This window comes from Pan paniscus, chromosome 15, assembly GCF_029289425.2.
Source record: "Pan paniscus chromosome 15, NHGRI_mPanPan1-v2.0_pri, whole genome shotgun sequence".
Taxonomy (NCBI): Eukaryota; Metazoa; Chordata; class Mammalia; order Primates; family Hominidae; genus Pan; species Pan paniscus.
Genome location: NC_073264.2, coordinates 97,451,267 through 97,471,296, shown reverse-complemented (window position 1 = coordinate 97,471,296; position 20,030 = coordinate 97,451,267). Strand labels below are relative to the sequence as shown.

The following is a 20,030-nucleotide window of genomic DNA, read 5'->3' as shown; positions in this document are numbered from 1 at the left end:
TAAATCTATGCAAAAAAAGAAACTTTTGTCTCATTTGGAAAACATTTTCATCCCTTTTTCTGTGTCTTGTCCAGACTGAGCCCCGCTTTGAGTTACACTGTTCCAGCGATGTTGTCCATATCAGAACGTGCTCAGACTCTTGTGCTGCGTTAATGAATCTCATTCAGTATATTGCAAGCTATGGTGACTTGCAGACACCTAACAAGGCAGATATGAAGCCTGGAGCCTTTCAAAGAAGGTCTAAGGTACAGTCAGCAATGTGATTCCTCCAGTCCCTGCCATGTCGTGACATGTTTACATTATTGAGGTCTTCATGACAGTCATAAGGTAGAAAAGAAACTTTGAAAGTCATTCATCTGTTCTTTACCTTCAGAATAATGGGGTCTGAAACGGTGGTTTCATGGGCCTTTTTGGAAAACCATTCTGCTGTTTTGATATTCTTTGTTTCCATTAATCTTCCTAGCAAACATCATACTTTTTTTTTTCTAGACTTGTTATTTTCATCTGTCCCAAGGGAAGAAAGAAAACATTTATCATGCAAAAGCTTGTTCTATGCAAGTTGTATGTAAAAATGCTATGAAAAGATAGATGGCAGGTGTTAGTATTGTTACCAGAAGACTTACTTATATCATCATATTTTCCCTATTTTTTAATCTCTAAGACAATCCAGTTTTCAGTGTACTTTGTCATATATGACTTCCTTTTCCTTTCATGATGACCTGGTGAGATAGAGAGGTTAAAAATTAATAAGACCCAGAGAATTTAGATGATTGCCCTAAAGAGTAGCAGAAACAGCAACAAACCCAGATATTTTGGTGTCCAGTTCAATGCACTTTTCTGCCCCAAGTGTCACCTTTCTAACTTCTCTTATGTCCAAATTGAAGAATGTCCAGTTTGTTTAGCATTTTTTCTTTTTCATTGTTATTCTTTGTGGTCTCTCTTATGAACAGAAATCTCAGTCCCGTTAGGTTCTAGAGCCTCTGTTATGTACTCTAGTAAAGGCCTGACTGGCATCGTGTTTGTTGTCTTTTGTTCAGGATTATTTTACACTTTATTTGTGTTACATTTCTGTTTGTGACTCCTTGTTCCTGCTGTATTCTCACGATAAGGTGATATATGACACCCCGCCTACTATTTATTCCCTTTTAAAAAACATTCTTCTTATTTTAAATTATCCCTTTCAGCTTGGAACTTGCTATTTTAGAGTCATGCTCACATATAAAAAGCACGATCTGGGTTTAATGAATCTACAGTTCATCAACCATTGGTGAAGTATTTGGTTAAGTATTTGGTGCTGGAACTGAGCTCTGAATCACCGTTTAGTATATTTCCCCTGCTGTGTGTGCCCCCTACTGTTGTTAGGTGTCCAAGAAATGAGGCTTCGTCCTACAGGGGCTTAATGTCAAAGGGATGAAAGTCATTGCAACCATCAGAGTTGAGGAGATCAAACTTATTTAGTTATCCCTTCTTTCCCAGCTTTATTGCAGTTTGTTCAACTTCCCTGTTTTCAAATGCATTGCCTCTTCAAGATCCCAGTTCACTGTGCTTGCTTTGAGGTGATGACACATTTATTGCTCTTTGCCAGTATTTGTTAGGGTGATAATACCAAAAACTTGAAATATAACAGCTGCTGGGCATAGAAAAATGAGTAGGTTCTATTTCTGATGTTTTTGTACAATGTAATGTATTTCTGGGATAAAATAAATGTAAGTAGTTTGGTTTTTAAGAGCATTTTCAGTTATTTTTAATTAGGTTTTTTGGCTATAGGTAGATTCCAGTGGTCGATCATCCTCACGTGGTCCAGTACTTCCTGAAGCAGATCAACAAATGTTACGAGATCTGATGAGTGATGCTATGGAGGAGATCGACATGCAACAAGGCACCTCGTCAGTAAAACCACAGGCTAATGGTAAGACCAGGACTCTTCTCAGGGAGCACTGATGTTAATGTTGGGGCTTACATTATTTGTGTTCTCATAAATTTAATAAGTCACTTATTAAAGACGCATATGAGTTTTTATGGATATCTGCTAATCATTCAGCTTGTGTCTACTCAGTGTCTAGTAAATAGGTAACTCTGGCCAGGATGGTGTCGGGAATGCAGAGTGAGTAGAAGACAGTGCTTATGTTTTCTGGTAGCTTGTAGCGTAGTAAAACAAATGGGCACAAAACTGGTGCCAGTACTTAGACTGATTGATAAATGATGTAAGAAAATACTTCAAATGTGGTATATCCTCTACTGTTTGGAAAGGATTGGGATAATTTTATTAGACTTTAGTAAAGTAAGATGGCTTGGTTTTTTAAAAGTGGTTGGGATTTAGGTATGTAAAGAGGGAGGAGAAGGTAATCTTGGCAAGGTCATTAACATCAACAGAGCACAGACAAAGGCATGCATGAGCCTCAGTTATTTAGCCATGACATTCGGGTTCTTACTGAAACAAAAGTTCTCTTATTGAAAAGAATTAGATAATAAAGTTGGGTAAGCAAAGAGGGACCCAGGTGATTCAAGATCCTTGAAAGCCAAAGGGAAGCAGGTAAACATTTTAAAGCCTCTATTTCAACAGTATTTTCTTCTAATTGAATGGTCATAGCTATATCTATATATTGGGAAATCTTAATTAAAAATTATTTCATGGAGTTGTAAAAGTCTAGTGTTAACTGTTGCTTTCTTGCTAATTTAGGATAATTTAGAACTAAGGAAGCAAACTGGGGCTTTTAGTGTTCTATGTACTACATTATTTGTAATAAATGTTAGCAGCTAGGCTGGGCACAGTGGCTCATGCCTGTAATCTAGCACTTTGGGAAGCTGAGGCAGGTGGATCACTTGAACTCAGGAGTTTGAGACCAGCCTCGGCAACATGGTGAAACCCCATCTCTCCAATTAAAAAAAAAAAAAAAAAAGCTAGATGTGGGATGTGTTGGCAGGCGCCTATAGTCCCAGATACTTGGGAGGCTTAGGTGGGGTGGGAGGATCACCTGAGCCCAGGAGACGGAGGTTGCAGTGAGCCAAGATTGTGCCACTGCACTCCAGCACGGGTAATAGAGCGAGATTCTGTCTCAAAAAAAAAAAAAAAAATATATATATATATATGTATATATATATTTATGTATTTATATATATTTATATGTGTGTGTGTGTGTATATATATATATGCAGCTACCTTAATTACATGGGAAAGAATATTTAGTGATTATTTACTGGGTGGCTTCAATATACAAGATTCTGTACTAGGCCATGGGTACCTGTAAGGATGAGTAATTCTGAGGTACTGCTGTAGAAGAATCTAAAATCTAATCTGTGAGTCTCTTAAAGCCAGTATGTCTCTTGATTCAGCTTAGTGTTCTCAGCCTCATCACAGTGTTTGGTTTTAATGAATGAATGGGAAAAGAATGAGTGACTCTTAATATGTAATGTAAACATATTAAAATATATGTTGACATGCAGATTTTGGTGCACATGTAATCTTTTGCGATAGCTACCTAAGATTAGGTATCCAGTTTGGGTATCCCAGGCCCCAGGAAGAGGTCTTCTTTTCATACTTGAATCACTGCCTCCTCTGCCACCTAATGCTTGCTCAGCAGCTATTCTTCCCTCCCCTTCCCCTTCCCTCCCCCTACATTTAGGCTCTGCTAAATGTAACCAGTTTCCCCTCACATTGTAATATTGTCCAAGAAGTTTCTTCCAGAGCTCCGCCTATAGGACAGAATTGTCAAAGGTGAAATTCTGGGTAAAGCAAAACTCCACTCAACACTAACCAGCAACTGCTGAGCTTCCCGAACACCAACTAACTGGGAGGAAACTGTCTTTACGACATTGCCATTTCGAATTTATCATTTGTCTTTTTATTAGTTTTTTTTTTTTTTTTTTTTTTTGACGGGTTCTTGGTCTGTCACACAGGCTGGAGTGCAGTGGTGTGATGTCAGCTCACTGCAACCTCCACCTCCCGGCTTCAAACAATTCTCCTGCCTCGGCCTCCCAGGTAGCTGGGACTCAGGTGTGTGCCACCATGCCCAGCTGATTTTTGTATTTTTAGTAGAGACAGGGTTTCATCATGTTGGCCAGGCTGGTCTGTAACTCCTGACCTCAGGTGATCCACCCATCTCGGCCTTCAAAGTGCTGGGATTACAGGCGTGAGCCACCATGCCTGGCCTATTAGTGGTTTTTGATGTATTTCTGACTCTTGCTGAGGTGTTTTGGTGCATGTTACTTAGCTCTCTTTAAGCCTCAGATTCATAGACTTATTTTAGGAAATAAATGAGATATTGCACACAACATATATCTGACACATGGTTAAAATGCTTGTTGTTGTTGATATTTCAAAGTGTGCCAAAATGTTGTAATCTTTTTATCTAGGTGTTTTGGATGAAAAATCTCAAATTCAGGAGCCATGTTGTTCAGACCTCTTCCTGTTTCCTGACGAGAGTGGGAATGTATCCCAGGAGCCCGGCCCCACCTATGCCTCATTCTCTCACCATTTCATCAGTGATGCAATGACAGGTGTGCCCACTGAGAATGATGACTTTTGCATTCTTTTTGCACCAAAAGCAGCCATGCAGGTAATAAATTAATAACATTATTGAAGCCTTGAATGGTGTTACAAATTGAATTGACCAAAGGGTACCTGGAGAAAATTCTGTTGATTTTGTAAATTCTTTATAGTTCAGAATTACTTTTTTTTTTAATATACTATTGACAGTTTGTGAATGGTTACTGTACTATTTCTGTGACACATCTCCTAAAGACTCAGAGAAGAATGCTATTTGCAAAATTTCCAACATAGATTATTGAACTCCAGATTTTTTATATAGTAAGATGACTATTCAAGGATCGTGAAATTAAATGGCAGAAGGATCTGCTGGACAGAATTGCTAGTCCAAGAATCGGGAAAGATAAGATGTGGTTTGTGTGAAGGCTGATGGTTGGGGTGTGTTTGTGTGTATGTATAGATATAGGTGTGTGTGTATGTATATTTGGAAACTTTCCAGGAATTGTCCAGTAGGTGACCGTATTTGTTTACAAAGTTCTGAGAACCTTCTGGTTAAATTTTTAAAAATCCAAACAATCAAACTCAGGATAAACCTATTATTAAAAACATGGTAATATCATCCATATGTTGAAATTTGTTAACTTTTGGTTTGCAGTATTGACTTTAAACAAAAAAAAATACCCACACACTAAATTTGTGCTTTTTTATTATCAAACAAGTAGTGAAAGCCGAATTGTAAACCATAAAAAATCCTTATGGAGTGGTTTACGTAGAACAAAGAGAGTTTATTTTATGGTTAATAAAGCAGAATATCTTTGTGGTGACTAATGTCGGTAACCATCACCTTATTTTATATACTGGAATTATTAAAAAGAATGTAGAAGCAAGAATGCCCCTTGAGATGTGCAGCATAATCAGTTGTTTCTAATTAGAAAAGAGAGTATGTGTTACCTGTTTGTTTATTTTAGGAGAAGGAAGAAGAACCAGTTATAAAAATCATGGTTGATGATGCAATTGTGATAAGAGACAATTATTTCAGTCTGCCCGTTAAGAAGACCGATACGAGCAAGGCCCCCTTACACTTTCCCATTCCTGTGATTCGCTATGTGGTGAAGGAGGTCTCTCTTGTCTGGCATCTTTATGGAGGAAAGGATTTTGGAACAGTCCCTCCCACTTCTCCGGCTAAAAGTTATATGTAAGTTAATTTGTATATAAGTTTATTTGGGAGGCCAATATATTCTTTTCTTAGAAAAATAGAATTTTCCATTTCCCCTTTAGAGAGAAAAAAGAAAAATAGGATTTATCATTTTAAAAATTATTAATAAAGTAGTATTAAAAACTGTAATTTAAATGTCACTCTCACAGTTTTCCAATTGTGAACTTATTTGTATTATTTGTATTTTTACTAAAATGTTGACTCTCATCATTTTCATTCAGCAGAAATTTTCAGGTATCTACCATGTACCTATTTCACAAAAATGAGTAGGTCCTGTGAGTCATGTGAGTGACAGAGGGCAGTGAAACGCAGGAAGTGTGTCAGGAGGTGGGGTCGGGCATGCCCTGTCCCCAGCATTCAGCAGGGCACTGAGCAGAGAGCCTGTGGTCATTGAGCACCTGTGAGACAAGTGCAGTGTGCCGGTTGCTGGGAGAGAATCAGGTGGACAGAATCCTTGTAGGGGGCAGACTTCCTTATTGAGGTGGGGCATGGCATGGAGGCTGCGTGGAGCAGTAACATTTGACACTATAGTTCAGCAGCTTTTTCTACTTAAAAGTGACTTTAAAACACGTCCAACTTTACTATAATTATTTTGTGTATTAGTTGGGATTCCTAGGACTTGTGTTCTGACTATAAAGGGTTTCCAAAGTAACAAGAAGCTTATAAGGAGGTCTAATTTCTAAGTGTATCCTGTGATACGGATCCCAGCATCATAATTAGCTTTTCCTGTAGTTTTGAGTATTTAGCAAGCAGGTGATTACTCTAATGCCAGTAATAAAACGCGTGTTTCAGTGTCTACAGAGTAAAGAAGATACGGTTTTGGTTTCTAGTAATTTGTGGCAGCGTTCTGATAGCTCTGTACTATTTGTCTTTCATCTTATCATTTTCCTTAATGTCATTCATTGACTTTCTTTGAATATTCCTTTAACAAAAGGGTTTTTTTTTTTTGCTCATTTTTAGTAGTCCCCACAGTTCGCCTTCTCACACACCCACGAGACATGGACGTAATACAGTATGTGGGGGAAAAGGAAGGAACCATGACTTTTTAATGGAAATACAGCTAAGCAAGGTAAGATGGCATTTGAAGGAAAAATTCACTTAAGTAGGATATTGGCGGGGGGTTCTTTTGTTATCCCCCACCACGTAGTCTTGAGCCTTAAGTCCCAACCCTTTGGATTGGAAAAGTGCAAGGATCTTGTATAAAACTCTTACCTCTTTTTCATTCTCAAATGTTCTAAGAAGACTGAGGTGTTTTTCTTTTATTTTTGTTTGTCTGGGCTACCGCTAGAGCGGTGGTTCTCACAGTTGAGCAAGCCCAGAATCCCCTGGAGGGCTTATTAAAACACAGGTTTCTGGGCTCCACCCCAGAGTTTCTGATTCAGGAAGTCTGAGATAGGGTCAGACTGAGGAGATGCTGCCCTAGAGCATCTGTCTGGGAAAGCCTGTGTTTGGACAGTGCATCTGGCAGGTCCTTTGTGAGACTAGAGACCAGTAGGGCCAGACTACTGATGGCATCACACGCATTTAATTCTACCAGCTTGTCTGAGATTGTACCAAGTGTCATATTTTAGGATAGTTAGCATGGCAATATTGTAGTGATGACAATTCCCTGTATTTAATCATATCTGTGCCTCCTTTTGGAACTTGAACCCTGCCTCTGCTGATTCATTTTAAAGCAATTTCATAGGTATGCAAGATAATAATTTTACGTCTTATTCCTATTGAGAATTTTCCTTGGAAATAAGGGATTTTACCAAGGTCAAATAGAAATATTAGTCAAGCTTCTCTGTGTATGGTAGGGTCCACATAGTCCCCCTTATCCACAGGCATACATGGTAATAGCCTCAGTGGATGCCTGAAACTGCAGATAGTACTGAACTTTATGTATACTGTGTTTTTCCTATACATACATACCTATGATAAAGTTTAATTTCTAAGTTAGGCATAGTAAGCGATTAACAATAATGAATAATAAAATAGAACAATTATAACACTATACTACAATAAAAGTTATATGGAAGGTATTTCTCTTGGTTTCAAAATACTGAAATATTTTTGGACCTCAGTTGACCATGGGTAACTGAAACTGGAAAGCAAAACCTTGGACAAGCAGGGAGCACTGTAGATTAATAAACAAGTGAACAAGTGAAGGAATGTCATGTTGTTGAGTTTTTTGAAGGTGGAATTGTAAGCTGAGGTAGAATTCAGAGGAAAGATGAGTGATATTTTGCATTTTAAAGAGAAAATACAATTTAATAAAAGGAATGTAAAGAACTGTTCCACGTTCTTCCTCCTCATCTGTTAAGGTGAAGTTTCAGCATGAAGTCTACCCGCCATGCAAACCTGATTGTGATTCCAGCCTCTCAGAACACCCAGTCTCCCGGCAGGTGTTCATTGTTCAGGATCTTGAGATTCGAGATCGTTTGGCAACATCACAAATGAATAAATTTTTATACCTGTATTGCAGTAAAGAAATGCCTCGAAAAGCTCACTCCAACATGGTAAGAGTTAACCTCGTTGTGTTATGTTAGTTTTGGAAATGTGTTTTTATTATATCTAACTTCAAGAGAGTTAAAGTAGGGAAAATTACTAGATATCTTTTCTCATTTTAATGTGAAAAATCCCTTTTGAATGTATTGCTTAAAGTTTTATGTTTAAAAAATTATTTTGCCTGTCACTTCTAGGGTCCATTAACTCTAATTGCTAATAAATTGATATCTGAGGAAAAGTAGAAGTCCCTAGTGATCAATACAAAATATGTAGTATTGCGGAAGGTGTTCCAGATTTCTAACACTCTTTACATTTTAGTAAGGTAGAAATGATTCATTCAGGACTTTGGAGGTCCCTCACAGAATTTGATTTTGGCATATGGGCCTATGGTTAGCTTCAGGGTTTCAGTAAACTGTTACTAAGTACAACATTATCCATTTGCAATTTTTCCTCTAAAGAGAGTCTACATCTTTCAGCAGTTTTTTTTTTCCCCCAACAGTGTCTCACTCTGTGACCCAGGCTGGAGTACAGATCGTGGTTCACTGCAGCCTTGACCTCCTGGGCTCAAACTAGCCTCCCATTCAACCTCCTGAGTAGCTGGGACTACAGGCATGCACCACCGTGCCTGGCTAATTTTTTGTTTTTTGTGGAGATGGGGTTTTCCTATGTTGCACAGGCTGGTCTGGAACTCCTGAACTCAAGTAATCCTCCCACCTTAGCCTCCCAAAGTGTTGAGATTACCGGCATGAGCCACCGCGCCCAGCCTTTAATCAGATTATTGATGGGGGCATGTGACCCAAAAATGTTTGATTCAGTCTTTTAAGGAAAGAGGGTAAACAATTCCTCTTTTTCTCATATGGTATAGGAATAGGAATTTTTCTTTTTTTTTCTTATTTTTAAAGAGAAGAAGGTCATCATATTATTGTGGAAAAATGTTATTCTCTTTCTTGCCTTGTAGTTGACAGTGAAAGCCTTACACGTGTGTCCAGAATCTGGCAGGTCCCCACAGGAGTGCTGCTTGAGAGTGTCGCTGATGCCGCTCCGCCTCAATATTGACCAGGTTTGTAGCATGAGCGTGATTCCTGCCGTTACAGTTAGATTAGACTGCATGTTCAGAATAAAGAAATTGTAATGTTTATCATTATTGAACTTTTATGGCGGTTACATATGTAAAGCAAACTTCTGATAAAGAAATATCAGAATAATATCAGTGATATTCTATAAAGAATAGGGCAAATTCATTAGATGTTTGGAATCTGAACTGTGGGTGAGTAAACATCATTAGATGTTATTCCCCAGTCTCCTACTCATGGTGTGATGTAGACCTTAATACCTGCTTCTTGTTCTCTAATCCTTAAGCACTCTACTCCCAGTTCAGATATGCATACATTTTCAGAGAGTATTAGAGGATTCCCTGATGAATTGAATGCTGCTCTGTCTTCATTGCAGCATCTGGAAGAGAATTCTTTCTGTGCTGGGCAAAATGACAAATGAGTAAATTGGTATACATAAAGAGGTCAGAAACAACAGAGATTTAGACTTTCCCTAAAAAAAACTGGAGTTGGGCACAGTGAAATCCACTTTCCCGTATTCTAGCAGGCATCCCATCAAATTGTTCTGGGCTTTGCTTTGACCCAGAGATCTGTTTAAAACATAGCTGGTGCCTCTTCCAGAAACTTTTTACCAGGATGTATGAAAATAGGATGCGCAGCCAAGGTATAGTAATAGAATGGCGAGAAGCATGGGTTTGGAGTCAGACCTGGGTTCCAGTCTTAGTTCTGTAGCTTTTACTAGTTGTATGGCTTCGGGTAAGTTACTGAACATCTCCAAGCCTTAGTTCCTTCACTGATAAAATGGGAGAAATAGTAATATGTGTATCATAATGCTTTTTAAAATGAAGATTAAATAAATCAGTGTGTGAAAAACATTAACTGGGTGCCTGACACACCAGGTTAGGGATCAGTAATGTTAACTGTTGTTATTTAATAACATAGCATATGATAATTGCAGAACATAAATGGAGTTTTTAACTAATCTGCTGTGAAATAACAAAACCTTCTTGACAGAAATTGTGTTGATATGAGCTCAGGTTTGGAAGTAGAGTATTTATTTGTGGGGTGGACGTTATTAATTTGCTTAAATAGTACTGGTTGAATAATGTTCATTAGTTGTTTAAATAAAACTTGAATAACTAAAAGCTGGTAACAAGTATTTCAAGACTGAGCTTAAATAATATTTATAAACAAAAAATAGGCGCTGTCTTAGAGAAAATGTACTGTGAAGTACAGAAGCTTAGCATAGCTCTACATTAATGCTTATAGCCTCTGACCTAGGTTAGACTTGCCAATCAGTACTTTATGTTTTATCATTATGAAAAGAAGATATTTTGATATCCATACTTTAACTAAATTTATCCATATATTGATTGGCCTAGTGGAAATACAATGAAATATTTGTGGGAAAATTGATCTGTGGCGATCACCAGTGTGAACAAGACTTCAAGTAAGATACATCTTTCTGGCATGACTTTACGAAACTTAGCAAGCCCAATTTTCTTTCTCCCCGCCACCCCCCCCCCCCCCACACACACACAGTGTCTCACTCTGTCACCCAGGCTGGAGTGTAGATCATGGCTCACTGCAGCCTTGACCTCCTGGGCTCAAACTATCCTCCCACCTCAGACTCCTGAACAGCTGGGATTATAGGCGCATACCACCATGTCCAGCTAATTTTCTATTTTTATTTTTTTGTAGAGACGTGGTCCCATTATGTTGCCCAGACTGGTCTTGAACTCCTGGGCTCAAGTAATCCTCCCACCTTGGCCTCCCAAAGTGCTGGGATTATAGGCATAAGCCACTGTGCCTACCCTAATTTTCTTTAATAGACTTTTAAATTTAATATTGAACATAATTTCTTATTTAGAACTATAAAGCATTATGATTTTAAAGTGGAGAGTTATTAATCTTAGAACCATCAGGGAAATAAATTTTATGACTACCCTGAGGAAGAACGAGAAATAATTCATTAAGACATAAAAGCTAGGAAAACAAAGCCACACCACAAATATGTAAGCGTTAATGAGGTATATCACCTGACACAAAAATTCTTTTCAGTTCGCCTCTTTTAAGATTGCTATACCATATTTTGGGATAGTAAATGGTCGTCTGAGTAGAAAATCAAATATTTTTGTTTATTTTTTCTTGTGAAAACAAATCAGTTGGTGAATGATAATGCTTTGAGTATTATTTTTCTAACTGAGCACATCCCCACTTATTCATCTTAATTGAATCATGTTAAGTATGAAAGCAACACATTATTCTTTCATGTTTTTGAAAAAGCTGCATTGCTATTGAAGGTAAGTGTAACTGCTTCCAAAGCTCAGTGTTCCCTTAGGGCAGGCAATAAGCAGTGCAGATGGAATGAGTTCCATCTGGTGGATAAGTGGATGATGGAGGTCATACAGCTAGGCAGTTTGAGATTCAAAATAGGAAGGGGGCCGGATTTCCTGACTCTGCTAGCCTATTGTCCATTTTAGTTTTGTACTGCCTAGAACTCTGCAGGGAAAGCGTATCAATTCATTCAAGACCATTTGGTGAATGCCTGCCTTGTCCCAGGTTTTATATTAGGATGCTGGGGATACAAAGATGAATAAGACATCTCTATCTTCAAGGATCTCTTTATAGAAGACTGACATAAAAGAGATAGTTTTAATGTGCTGTGGTGAGTATAAGTGATACAGATAGGCATGGGATGGTATGCCTGACCAGAAGATGGCTCTTAACCTAGACTGGGAGTTTGGAAGGGTGAGGGATGCTCAGGAAAGGCTTTCTGGAGGTGGTGACATTCGAGGTGGGTCTTAAGGAGTGCAGTGGAGCTAGGCAGGTGAAGATTTTTGTAAAGATACCAAAAGCCTTACTCTGATTGTGGACTGGGATTGGGAGACCATTCTGCTAAGTAAGATAAGTAAGTGCTCAACCCAGGCTCTAGAGGATGAACATGGAGCAGCACCAGTTTACACAATTGTGTTTTTCATCATTATTGCTTCATTGCTTGAGTATGACATTAAAAGGAATTCTTTTAACACTGTAAGTCATAGTGCAGTATTAATATCCTTTATCATAGGATCTTCAAACTAGACATTTTACAGTCAAAGTTTAGCATAAACAATTTTTTAAAGTTTAAAAAAACTGATTGCACTGAGGTATAATTTACATACACTAAAATGCACAGCTTTTAAGTGTTCAGTGGAGGTTTCACAGATTTACACACTTGAGTAGCTACTACCCCAGTTGAGATATAGAACATTTTCCTTACCCTGAAGACTTCACTCATGTCCCTTTGTAGTTCATCTTCACCATCCCAAAGTGACTACTGACTGATCTTTTGGTCACCATAGATTAGTTTTTTCCTGTTCTGCAACTTCATGTAAATGGAATTGTACTTGGCTTCCTGTACTTAGCGTTAAGTCTTTGAGATCCATCTATGTTGTAGCATGTATCCACTGTGATGTTTATTGCTGAGTAGGATTTTGCTGTGGATATACCACAGTTTATCTGTTTACCTGCTGGTTCATATTGAGGTTGTTCCATGGTTTTGGCTCTTAGGAATAAAGCTGTTAGGAAATTTATGTAGAAGTCTTTTTATGGGCATATGTTTTCATTTCTCTTGGTTGAATAAATACATATATAAGAGTAGAATTTCTGGGTCATAAGATAAGTATATGTTGAGCTCTCTTAAGAAGCTGCCAAACAATTCTTCACAGTGGCTGTTGCATTGCATATTCCCACCAATAGCCATGAGAGCTGCAGCTGCTTCATAGCCTTGCCAAACTTGGTATTGTCGTTCTTAAAATTTTAGCTGGTATGCTTTGTGTACACTGTGGTTTTAAATTGGATCTCCCTGATAACAGGTGATGCTGAGCATCTTTTTATGTGCTTATTAGCCATTTGTGTATTTTCTTTTGTGTGTCTGAAGTGTCTGTGTCTTGCTAGTTTTAAAATTGGGTTGTTTGGGTCGGGTGCGGGTTACTCATGCCTGTAATCCCACCACTTTGGGAGGCCAAGGCAGGAGGATTGCTTGAGCCTAGAAGTTTAAGATCAGCCTGGGCAACGTAGTGAGATCTTGTTTCTACAAAAAATAGAAAAACAATTAGCCAGGCATGGTGGTGCCTGCCTATATTCCCAGCTATTCAGGAGGCTGAGGTGGGAGGATCGCTTGAACTCAGGAGGTGGAGGCTGCAGTGAGCCATGATCGTGCTACTGTACTCCAGTCTGGGTGACAGAGCGAGACCCCCATCTGTAAAATAAAATAAAATAAAATTGAGTTGTTGGTCTTACTGATTTGTAAAGAGTTTAGCATAAATACCAAAATCAAAAAATTTTGAGAACATTTTAAAAAGCTGGTGATTAGTGGCCAGGTGCGGTGGCTCAGGCCTGTAATCTCAGCACTTTGGGAGGCCGAGGCGGGTGGATCACGAGGTCAGGGGTTCGAGACTCAGCCTGACCAACATGATGAAACCCCGTCTCTACTAAAAATACAAAAATTAGCTGGGCTTGGTGGCGGATGCCTGTAATCCCAGCTACTCAGGAGGCTGAGGCAGGAGAATTGCTTGAACCCGGGAGTCGGAGGTTGCAGTGAGCCGAGATTGTGCCACTGCACTCCAGCCTGGGCAACAGAGCGAGACTCTGTCTCAAAAAAAAAAAAAAACAAAAAAAGCTGGTGATTAGCATCTCTTTATCTGTTGTTTTGTGCATTTGTGGTGAAAAATGAGTAGAAACCATTGTATCTTTAGTCTCCCTTTTTTTTTTCTTAAAGAGGAAATTGATACCTGAAAATATGCTGTCTTTTTGAAGGTAATCATGGAGTCCCACCATTTATGGCATTAAAATATCACCATCTAGTGGCCAAAGAATAGCATTTTATATGCTGTTAAACTGTAAACATGTAATATTTGGTATAATATGAATTATATATATTAAATGTGTATAATGGAAATAATATATAAAATACATACATGAATATATATGTAAAGCATAACAATATAATGAACAATTCATGAACCCACTACCCCGCTTCAGAATCAGAATATTTCCACTACTGACGAAACCACCTGCTTGTGCTGCAGTCCATTGCTTAGTCTCCCATATGCATGTTACCTAGGATATCCTTCTCATTTGCATCATTTGTACTTCTGAGATATGTGATCAGTAGACAGAGCTTTTGGAATTGTCAAACTGTTTTGGCGTGCCACTAAATATTTTGACCCTTCACATTGCATTTTGGCGCAGTATTAATGTTTTATATTAGTTTAGGTTTTTTGTTGTTGGGTGTGGTTTTTTTTTTTTTTTGAGACAGTGTCTTGCACTGTTGCCTGGGCTGGAGTGCAATGGCGCGATCTCTGCTCACTGCAGCCTCCGCCTCCCAGGTTCAAGTGATTCTCCTGCCTCAGCCTCCCGAGTAGCTGGGATTATAGGCACCCGCCACCACGCCTGGCTAATTTTTTGTGTTTTTAGTAGAGATGGGATTTCACTGTGTTGGCCAGGCTGGTCTTGAACTCCTGATCTCGTGATCTGCCCGCCTCAGCCTCCCAAAGTGTTGGGATTACAGATGTGAGCCACTGCACCCGGCCAGTTTAGGATTTTTTTTTAATGAAAGGAAAGAATAAGATCAGGCTCAGGCATATATACAAATATATCCTCGAAGATATATTTGTCAGTTTGAGTGAGATAGGCAAAACGAAGCTGCCTATAATGGGCAAATATGGCATGTACGTACAATGTGAAGACAGAGCCACGCAGTTTTTGTTTGTAATTATGTAATTTCAGGAGAGACCATACTGAATGGATTATTTTCATTATTTTGAATATCATGTTCAATGATGAAATGTATTAAGGCAATATAATGTATGAAAAGCAGAAGTTAAGTCATTTGGAACTTTGAAGACACTTAAAAGTGTCCACATGGTGAAACCCGGTCTCTACTGAAAATACCAAAAATTAGCTGGGCATGGTGGCGGGCGCCTGTAGTCCCAGCCACTTGGGAGGCTGAGGCAGGAGAATGGCGTGAAACCGGGAGGCAGAGCTTGCAGTGAGCCGAGATTGTGCCACTGCACTCCAGCCTGGTGACAGAGCAAGACTCCGTCTCAAAAAAAAAAGTGTCCAGCACATGATTGTTGGTAATATCACCACAATGCAGAATGAGAGCCAGGGCCAAGAGTGAGAGTGCTCCATTTCTAAGAAAACTCAAATGTACTTTGATTTAGTCCTTTTTGCTTTTGTAATCTTTAACTTCTGTCTCTCAGTTTTCATACCTATAAATTAATTTCCTCATAAAGTTATGAGAATTAAAAGGGAAGTGTGTATCTGTGTGTGTGTGTGTGTGTGTGTAGTGGGGGGAAGAATAGGAATAATGACTAGCATAGAGAAAGAATTCAATAAATTGTAGCTATATTTGAACAATGAGTAAAATATATGCATTGAAGATACTTTGTTTCATAGTTTTAGAAATAGGTGATTTTTTTCTTCCTTAGTTAAAATTACATCTCTTAATTTTAGGATGCTTTGTTCTTCCTGAAGGATTTCTTCACAAGTCTTTCTACAGAAGTAGAGCTTCAGATGACTCCAGATCCAGAAGGTATTAAATATGTATAGTTTGAAAAGACTATACCAAGTACTTGGATTGATTTTAATTGTTATGAGGCTTTTTTGAGAATGTACTTACAATATTTATTCCCACTTACATAAATGTGTTCTGTGTTTATTTTTGTTGATTCACGAATGCTGTTTATATAAAAGTAATAATTTAAAAGGTGAAAGCAAATTTTCTCTGTAAAAAGAATCGTATTTTGATTAAATAAAATGTAGAAAAACAAATTAGATCAAGATTGATTTAAATGGTTGCTAAGAAGAAGCATATCTAATTTTTCAAACATGCACATTACATTTTCAGTTAAAAAGTCTCCTGGAGCTGATGTCACCTGCAGTTTGCCAAGGCATTTGAGTACCTCAAAGGAGCCAAATCTAGTTATTTCTTTCTCTGGGCCAAAACAGCCTTCCCAAAATGATAGTGCCAATTCAGTGGAAGTGGTTAATGGCATGGAAGAGAAGAACTTCTCTGCTGAAGAAGCATCTTTTAGGGATCAGCCTGTGTTTTTTAGGTAACTAATTTAGTTTTAATAGCAAATGAAGTTATTTTAGACTTTTGAAGATTGTTCTGTGATGTATGTGTGCTGGTAATCATGAGGTTCCATCAGCTTTTCTTTGCACTGCCAAATCATCAGCTGGTGTATTTATCTGTATGTGGTCCCCATCTAATTGCACCCCCCTTATTTGCACATAGTAACCTGGTTCCAAATTCATCTCTCTTTCAATTCTCTGGCAGGAATTTCCTTTTCTTCTAGCTTCTTCCTTCTTTTTCTCTCCTCTGTCACCTCTTTCCAGCACTGTTATGGTGTGTTTGTACCAGCCCAACAGGATATCATCCTTTTGCTTTTTTTCCTTTATGTGTCTCAACCTGGCTATGCCTGTCTGTCTTTTCCCTTGTGGGGATTTTCTACCTATTTTCTCTGTCTGCCCTTCCCAGTCATTATGTGTCTTTCCTGACCCTTCCCTCCCTGCTCAGTGGGCACTGTTGAGAGACCCAGGTCCGCTGTGCTGCTGCCGTCGGCTGTGACTGCTGCCCAACGGCTCGGCCAGCTCGAGCACAGCACACTGCAGCTTCCTTATTTACAGATCTGTTTGTTCTTCTCATCTTCTTTCTTTTCCAACACTTGATGGTAGGGATGGTGGCTTGGCCCTATGGGAAAGAGAAGGGACTGAAGATCAGTGCCCTCTTGTTATGAGGAGCAGTTACATCTTCCCTGATTTTCTGTGCTGCTTTCTCATATGTCCCGGGTTGCTGATTTCTCTCTTTCTCTCTAGGTTCTGAAGTTAGACTTTAGGCATGGGCCAAAGTCAGCAGTATTACTACTTGGAAGGGTTGTCACGTTTTAAATATTTTGCATAGTGATGAAAATAGGTAGAAAAAATGGAATATGATAATTGGAAAGATCTTGGAATAGATGATTCCTGGTGGTTCTAAATCTTTCCACCACCAAAGAAGGACCTTTTAAAATTAATTTCCTACATTGATCCTTTTATTTTTACAAAAACATGTATCTTAAGTGATAATATGCATTCTTATTTTATTAGTCACATTTATAAACTGCCAATTTGGTTTTTGTAAACATGGGCCTGAAAGCAAAGAATTTTGCCTTTTTTTTTTTTTAGCCCAGAGGAAGTAGGGTTACCCATTTATTTAGGTTTAAAAAGTACACAAGCCCTATACTTACTTAGGTAAATGTTTATTTTTTCCATTAGACTATTTAAAATATTGAGAATAGCTTATAGATTTTCATTTGTACTCTCAAAGGCTCCTAATCAGTGCCATAATCTAAATTACACACCTTACAAATGAGGAAGTGAATGCCCAGAGAGATGAGTTGACTTGCTCAAGACCACAGTTAGTGGCCAAGGCACGACTAGAACACAGATTTTCTTATCTCTAATCCAGAAAATCCAGTACAGTTTTTAGTAATGTCATGAGAGCCCCCTTCCTCCAAACATTTATTCATTTTACAAATATTTACTGAGCACTTAACTGTATGCCAGGTTTTGATCTAGGCACAAATGAACAAAGTAGAGAAAATATTTAATTGAGTTTACAAATTGAGATTACAAATAATTAAAATAAATGGTTTGTCCTATTAATATGTGCCATGGAGAAAAAAAAGAGTGAGAAAGGAGAGTATTGGAGGGCACTGGCCCGACAGCCAAGTGGAGCTGAGTATTCAGGGGCTGGGCGTGACCTGGGGTCTGAGGCTTCCGGTAGTGATTGGTGTAAATATAGCATCTCCATTTTGTTGTAGGCGCAGTGGACTTTGGTGAGATGGCTTAGGATGTAACCACCAACATTAATTCTGTGGGAAAACTGTTTTTCAAGTTCCAAACATTGTTTGCAGCCAACCTTTGGAAGCCAGATCATTTTGTTAGATGTGTACCATCAGTGTGCAACCAGCCCTCTATATCTAGAATTCTACATCTGAGATTCAACCAAAATATTAATTTAAAAAGGCAATAAAAATAATACAAATTAAAAATACAAAAATGATTTGCACAGCATTTACATTGTATTAGATACTATAATCTAGAAATGATTTAGAGTATATGAAAGTATATGTGTGGCATATATGCAAATACTATCCCATTTTATATACGGGACTTGAACATCAAGGGGTTTGGTATCCATAAAGGCCCTGGAAGCAATCCACTTCAGAAACCAAGGGACAATTGTATAATTATAATTTCATTCTCACACCGTTCCCTATATTTGTTTGTCGATAATTCTGTTTACTTAGAAGCATTAGTTTCAAGGATTCTCACAAAATTTAACAATGTAGGTGGCATTTTAACAATTTCTGAAGACTGAGCAGCAGAGAGTTCAAGTGACTTGCCCACAGTTGCATCTCATAGATGAACCTGGGGTTCATGCCAGGATTGCTGGCTCTGCTTTACCAGACAGTCAAAATAATTCCTTAGGCCTTCTCTTTATATTTCTTGGTCATGACTATCTGGTTTAATCTTGAAGGTTGCTTTTATTAATTTATTCTTTGAATGAATTATGAATATATATAAGAATAAATTTTTGTAAGTGTACATTATTTCATAAACTGAGAAAAGGTTTTTATTACATTTTATGTTAGTATTATTTTTATTTTCCTACACTATATAGACGTAACTAAGAAAAGCTTTTTGTGAGAAATGCAAATATAATAATATATGAGACGATTAACATCTGTTTAATGGTTATATTAGGAAAAGAGAGCTAAAAGACATTCTCTTTTATTTAGTTCTTAAGATATTTACATGATTTATTTTGTGGTTTTGTTTTTATTCTCCAATTGAACAAATTAATTTATATCTAATTTCACCTATTAGTAATTGTAAATGTAAATAACTCCCTCCTTCCTTTATCTTCAGAGAATTTAGATTCACGTCAGAAGTTCCCATTCGACTTGATTATCATGGCAAACATGTATCAATGGATCAGGTTGGGAAACTCTACAAATATACTCCACAAAATTATCATATGTTTCTCTAATGAGCTCGTTTTTATTTTTAACTTTGCTTTGTCATAGTTTATATATATATTTGAAATGAAGTGCAAGGTTTTTAAATTTAATTGTTTTTAGTGTAAATATTTACTTAAGTACCAAGAGTAAAATTTGGTATAAATTGGGTCATATGTATTGTAAAATATATTTTTTTACTGTAAATATTTTAAGTGTTTTAGTATCAATAATGACTACTGCTTTGACTTTCAAAATACTAATTATTTTAGATGTTGAGTCTCTTAATTTACAGTAAGGTTAATTTGGCCTTTTTTAATTTTGAAGGGTACGCTAGCTGGGATTTTGATTGGTCTGGCTCAGTTAAACTGCTCTGAACTAAAGCTCAAGAGGCTTTCCTATCGACATGGGTAAGTGAATTTATTATATGAAGCTTTAAGTGAAGTTATCAAAGTTAGTGTACAATAAATTTAAAAACTGAGTTTTCTTGGCATGCATACACAATTTTGCAGTATTTTATTTAGAGAGCTCATTTTTAGAGGACTCTTAAGATTTAGGCACTGATTTCTATTCTGAGGGATTAGAAGTAGTTTGAAAAGAGTAGTATTTGGAAAAAACAGTTATAGTTTAGGATATTTTAAATAATTTTCTAAGGTTGTAAATTAGCTTATTCAGTGAAAAGATTGGAAGTTCTTAGTAGCAATTACTGGCAATTTAGAAACTTTGGGTTAATC

The 20,030-nt window shown here is 37.7% G+C and overlaps 1 protein-coding gene across 2 annotated transcripts in view; it reads left to right on the top strand.

Moving 5' to 3' along the window:
- ATG2B (autophagy related 2B) overlaps window positions 1-20,030 on the top strand; it is an 82,095-nt gene that overhangs the window by 52,056 nt on the left and 10,009 nt on the right. For both annotated transcript variants that reach the window (XM_003832843.5, XM_034938084.3), the window contains exons 28-38: window positions 75-245; window positions 1,768-1,909; window positions 4,354-4,556; window positions 5,455-5,681; window positions 6,663-6,771; window positions 8,009-8,203; window positions 9,151-9,252; window positions 15,746-15,824; window positions 16,140-16,347; window positions 19,208-19,277; window positions 19,624-19,706. In XM_003832843.5, the coding sequence (XP_003832891.3) occupies window positions 75-245; window positions 1,768-1,909; window positions 4,354-4,556; window positions 5,455-5,681; window positions 6,663-6,771; window positions 8,009-8,203; window positions 9,151-9,252; window positions 15,746-15,824; window positions 16,140-16,347; window positions 19,208-19,277; window positions 19,624-19,706 (1,589 nt within the window). The remainder of the gene's footprint in view (window positions 1-74; window positions 246-1,767; window positions 1,910-4,353; window positions 4,557-5,454; window positions 5,682-6,662; window positions 6,772-8,008; window positions 8,204-9,150; window positions 9,253-15,745; window positions 15,825-16,139; window positions 16,348-19,207; window positions 19,278-19,623; window positions 19,707-20,030) is intronic.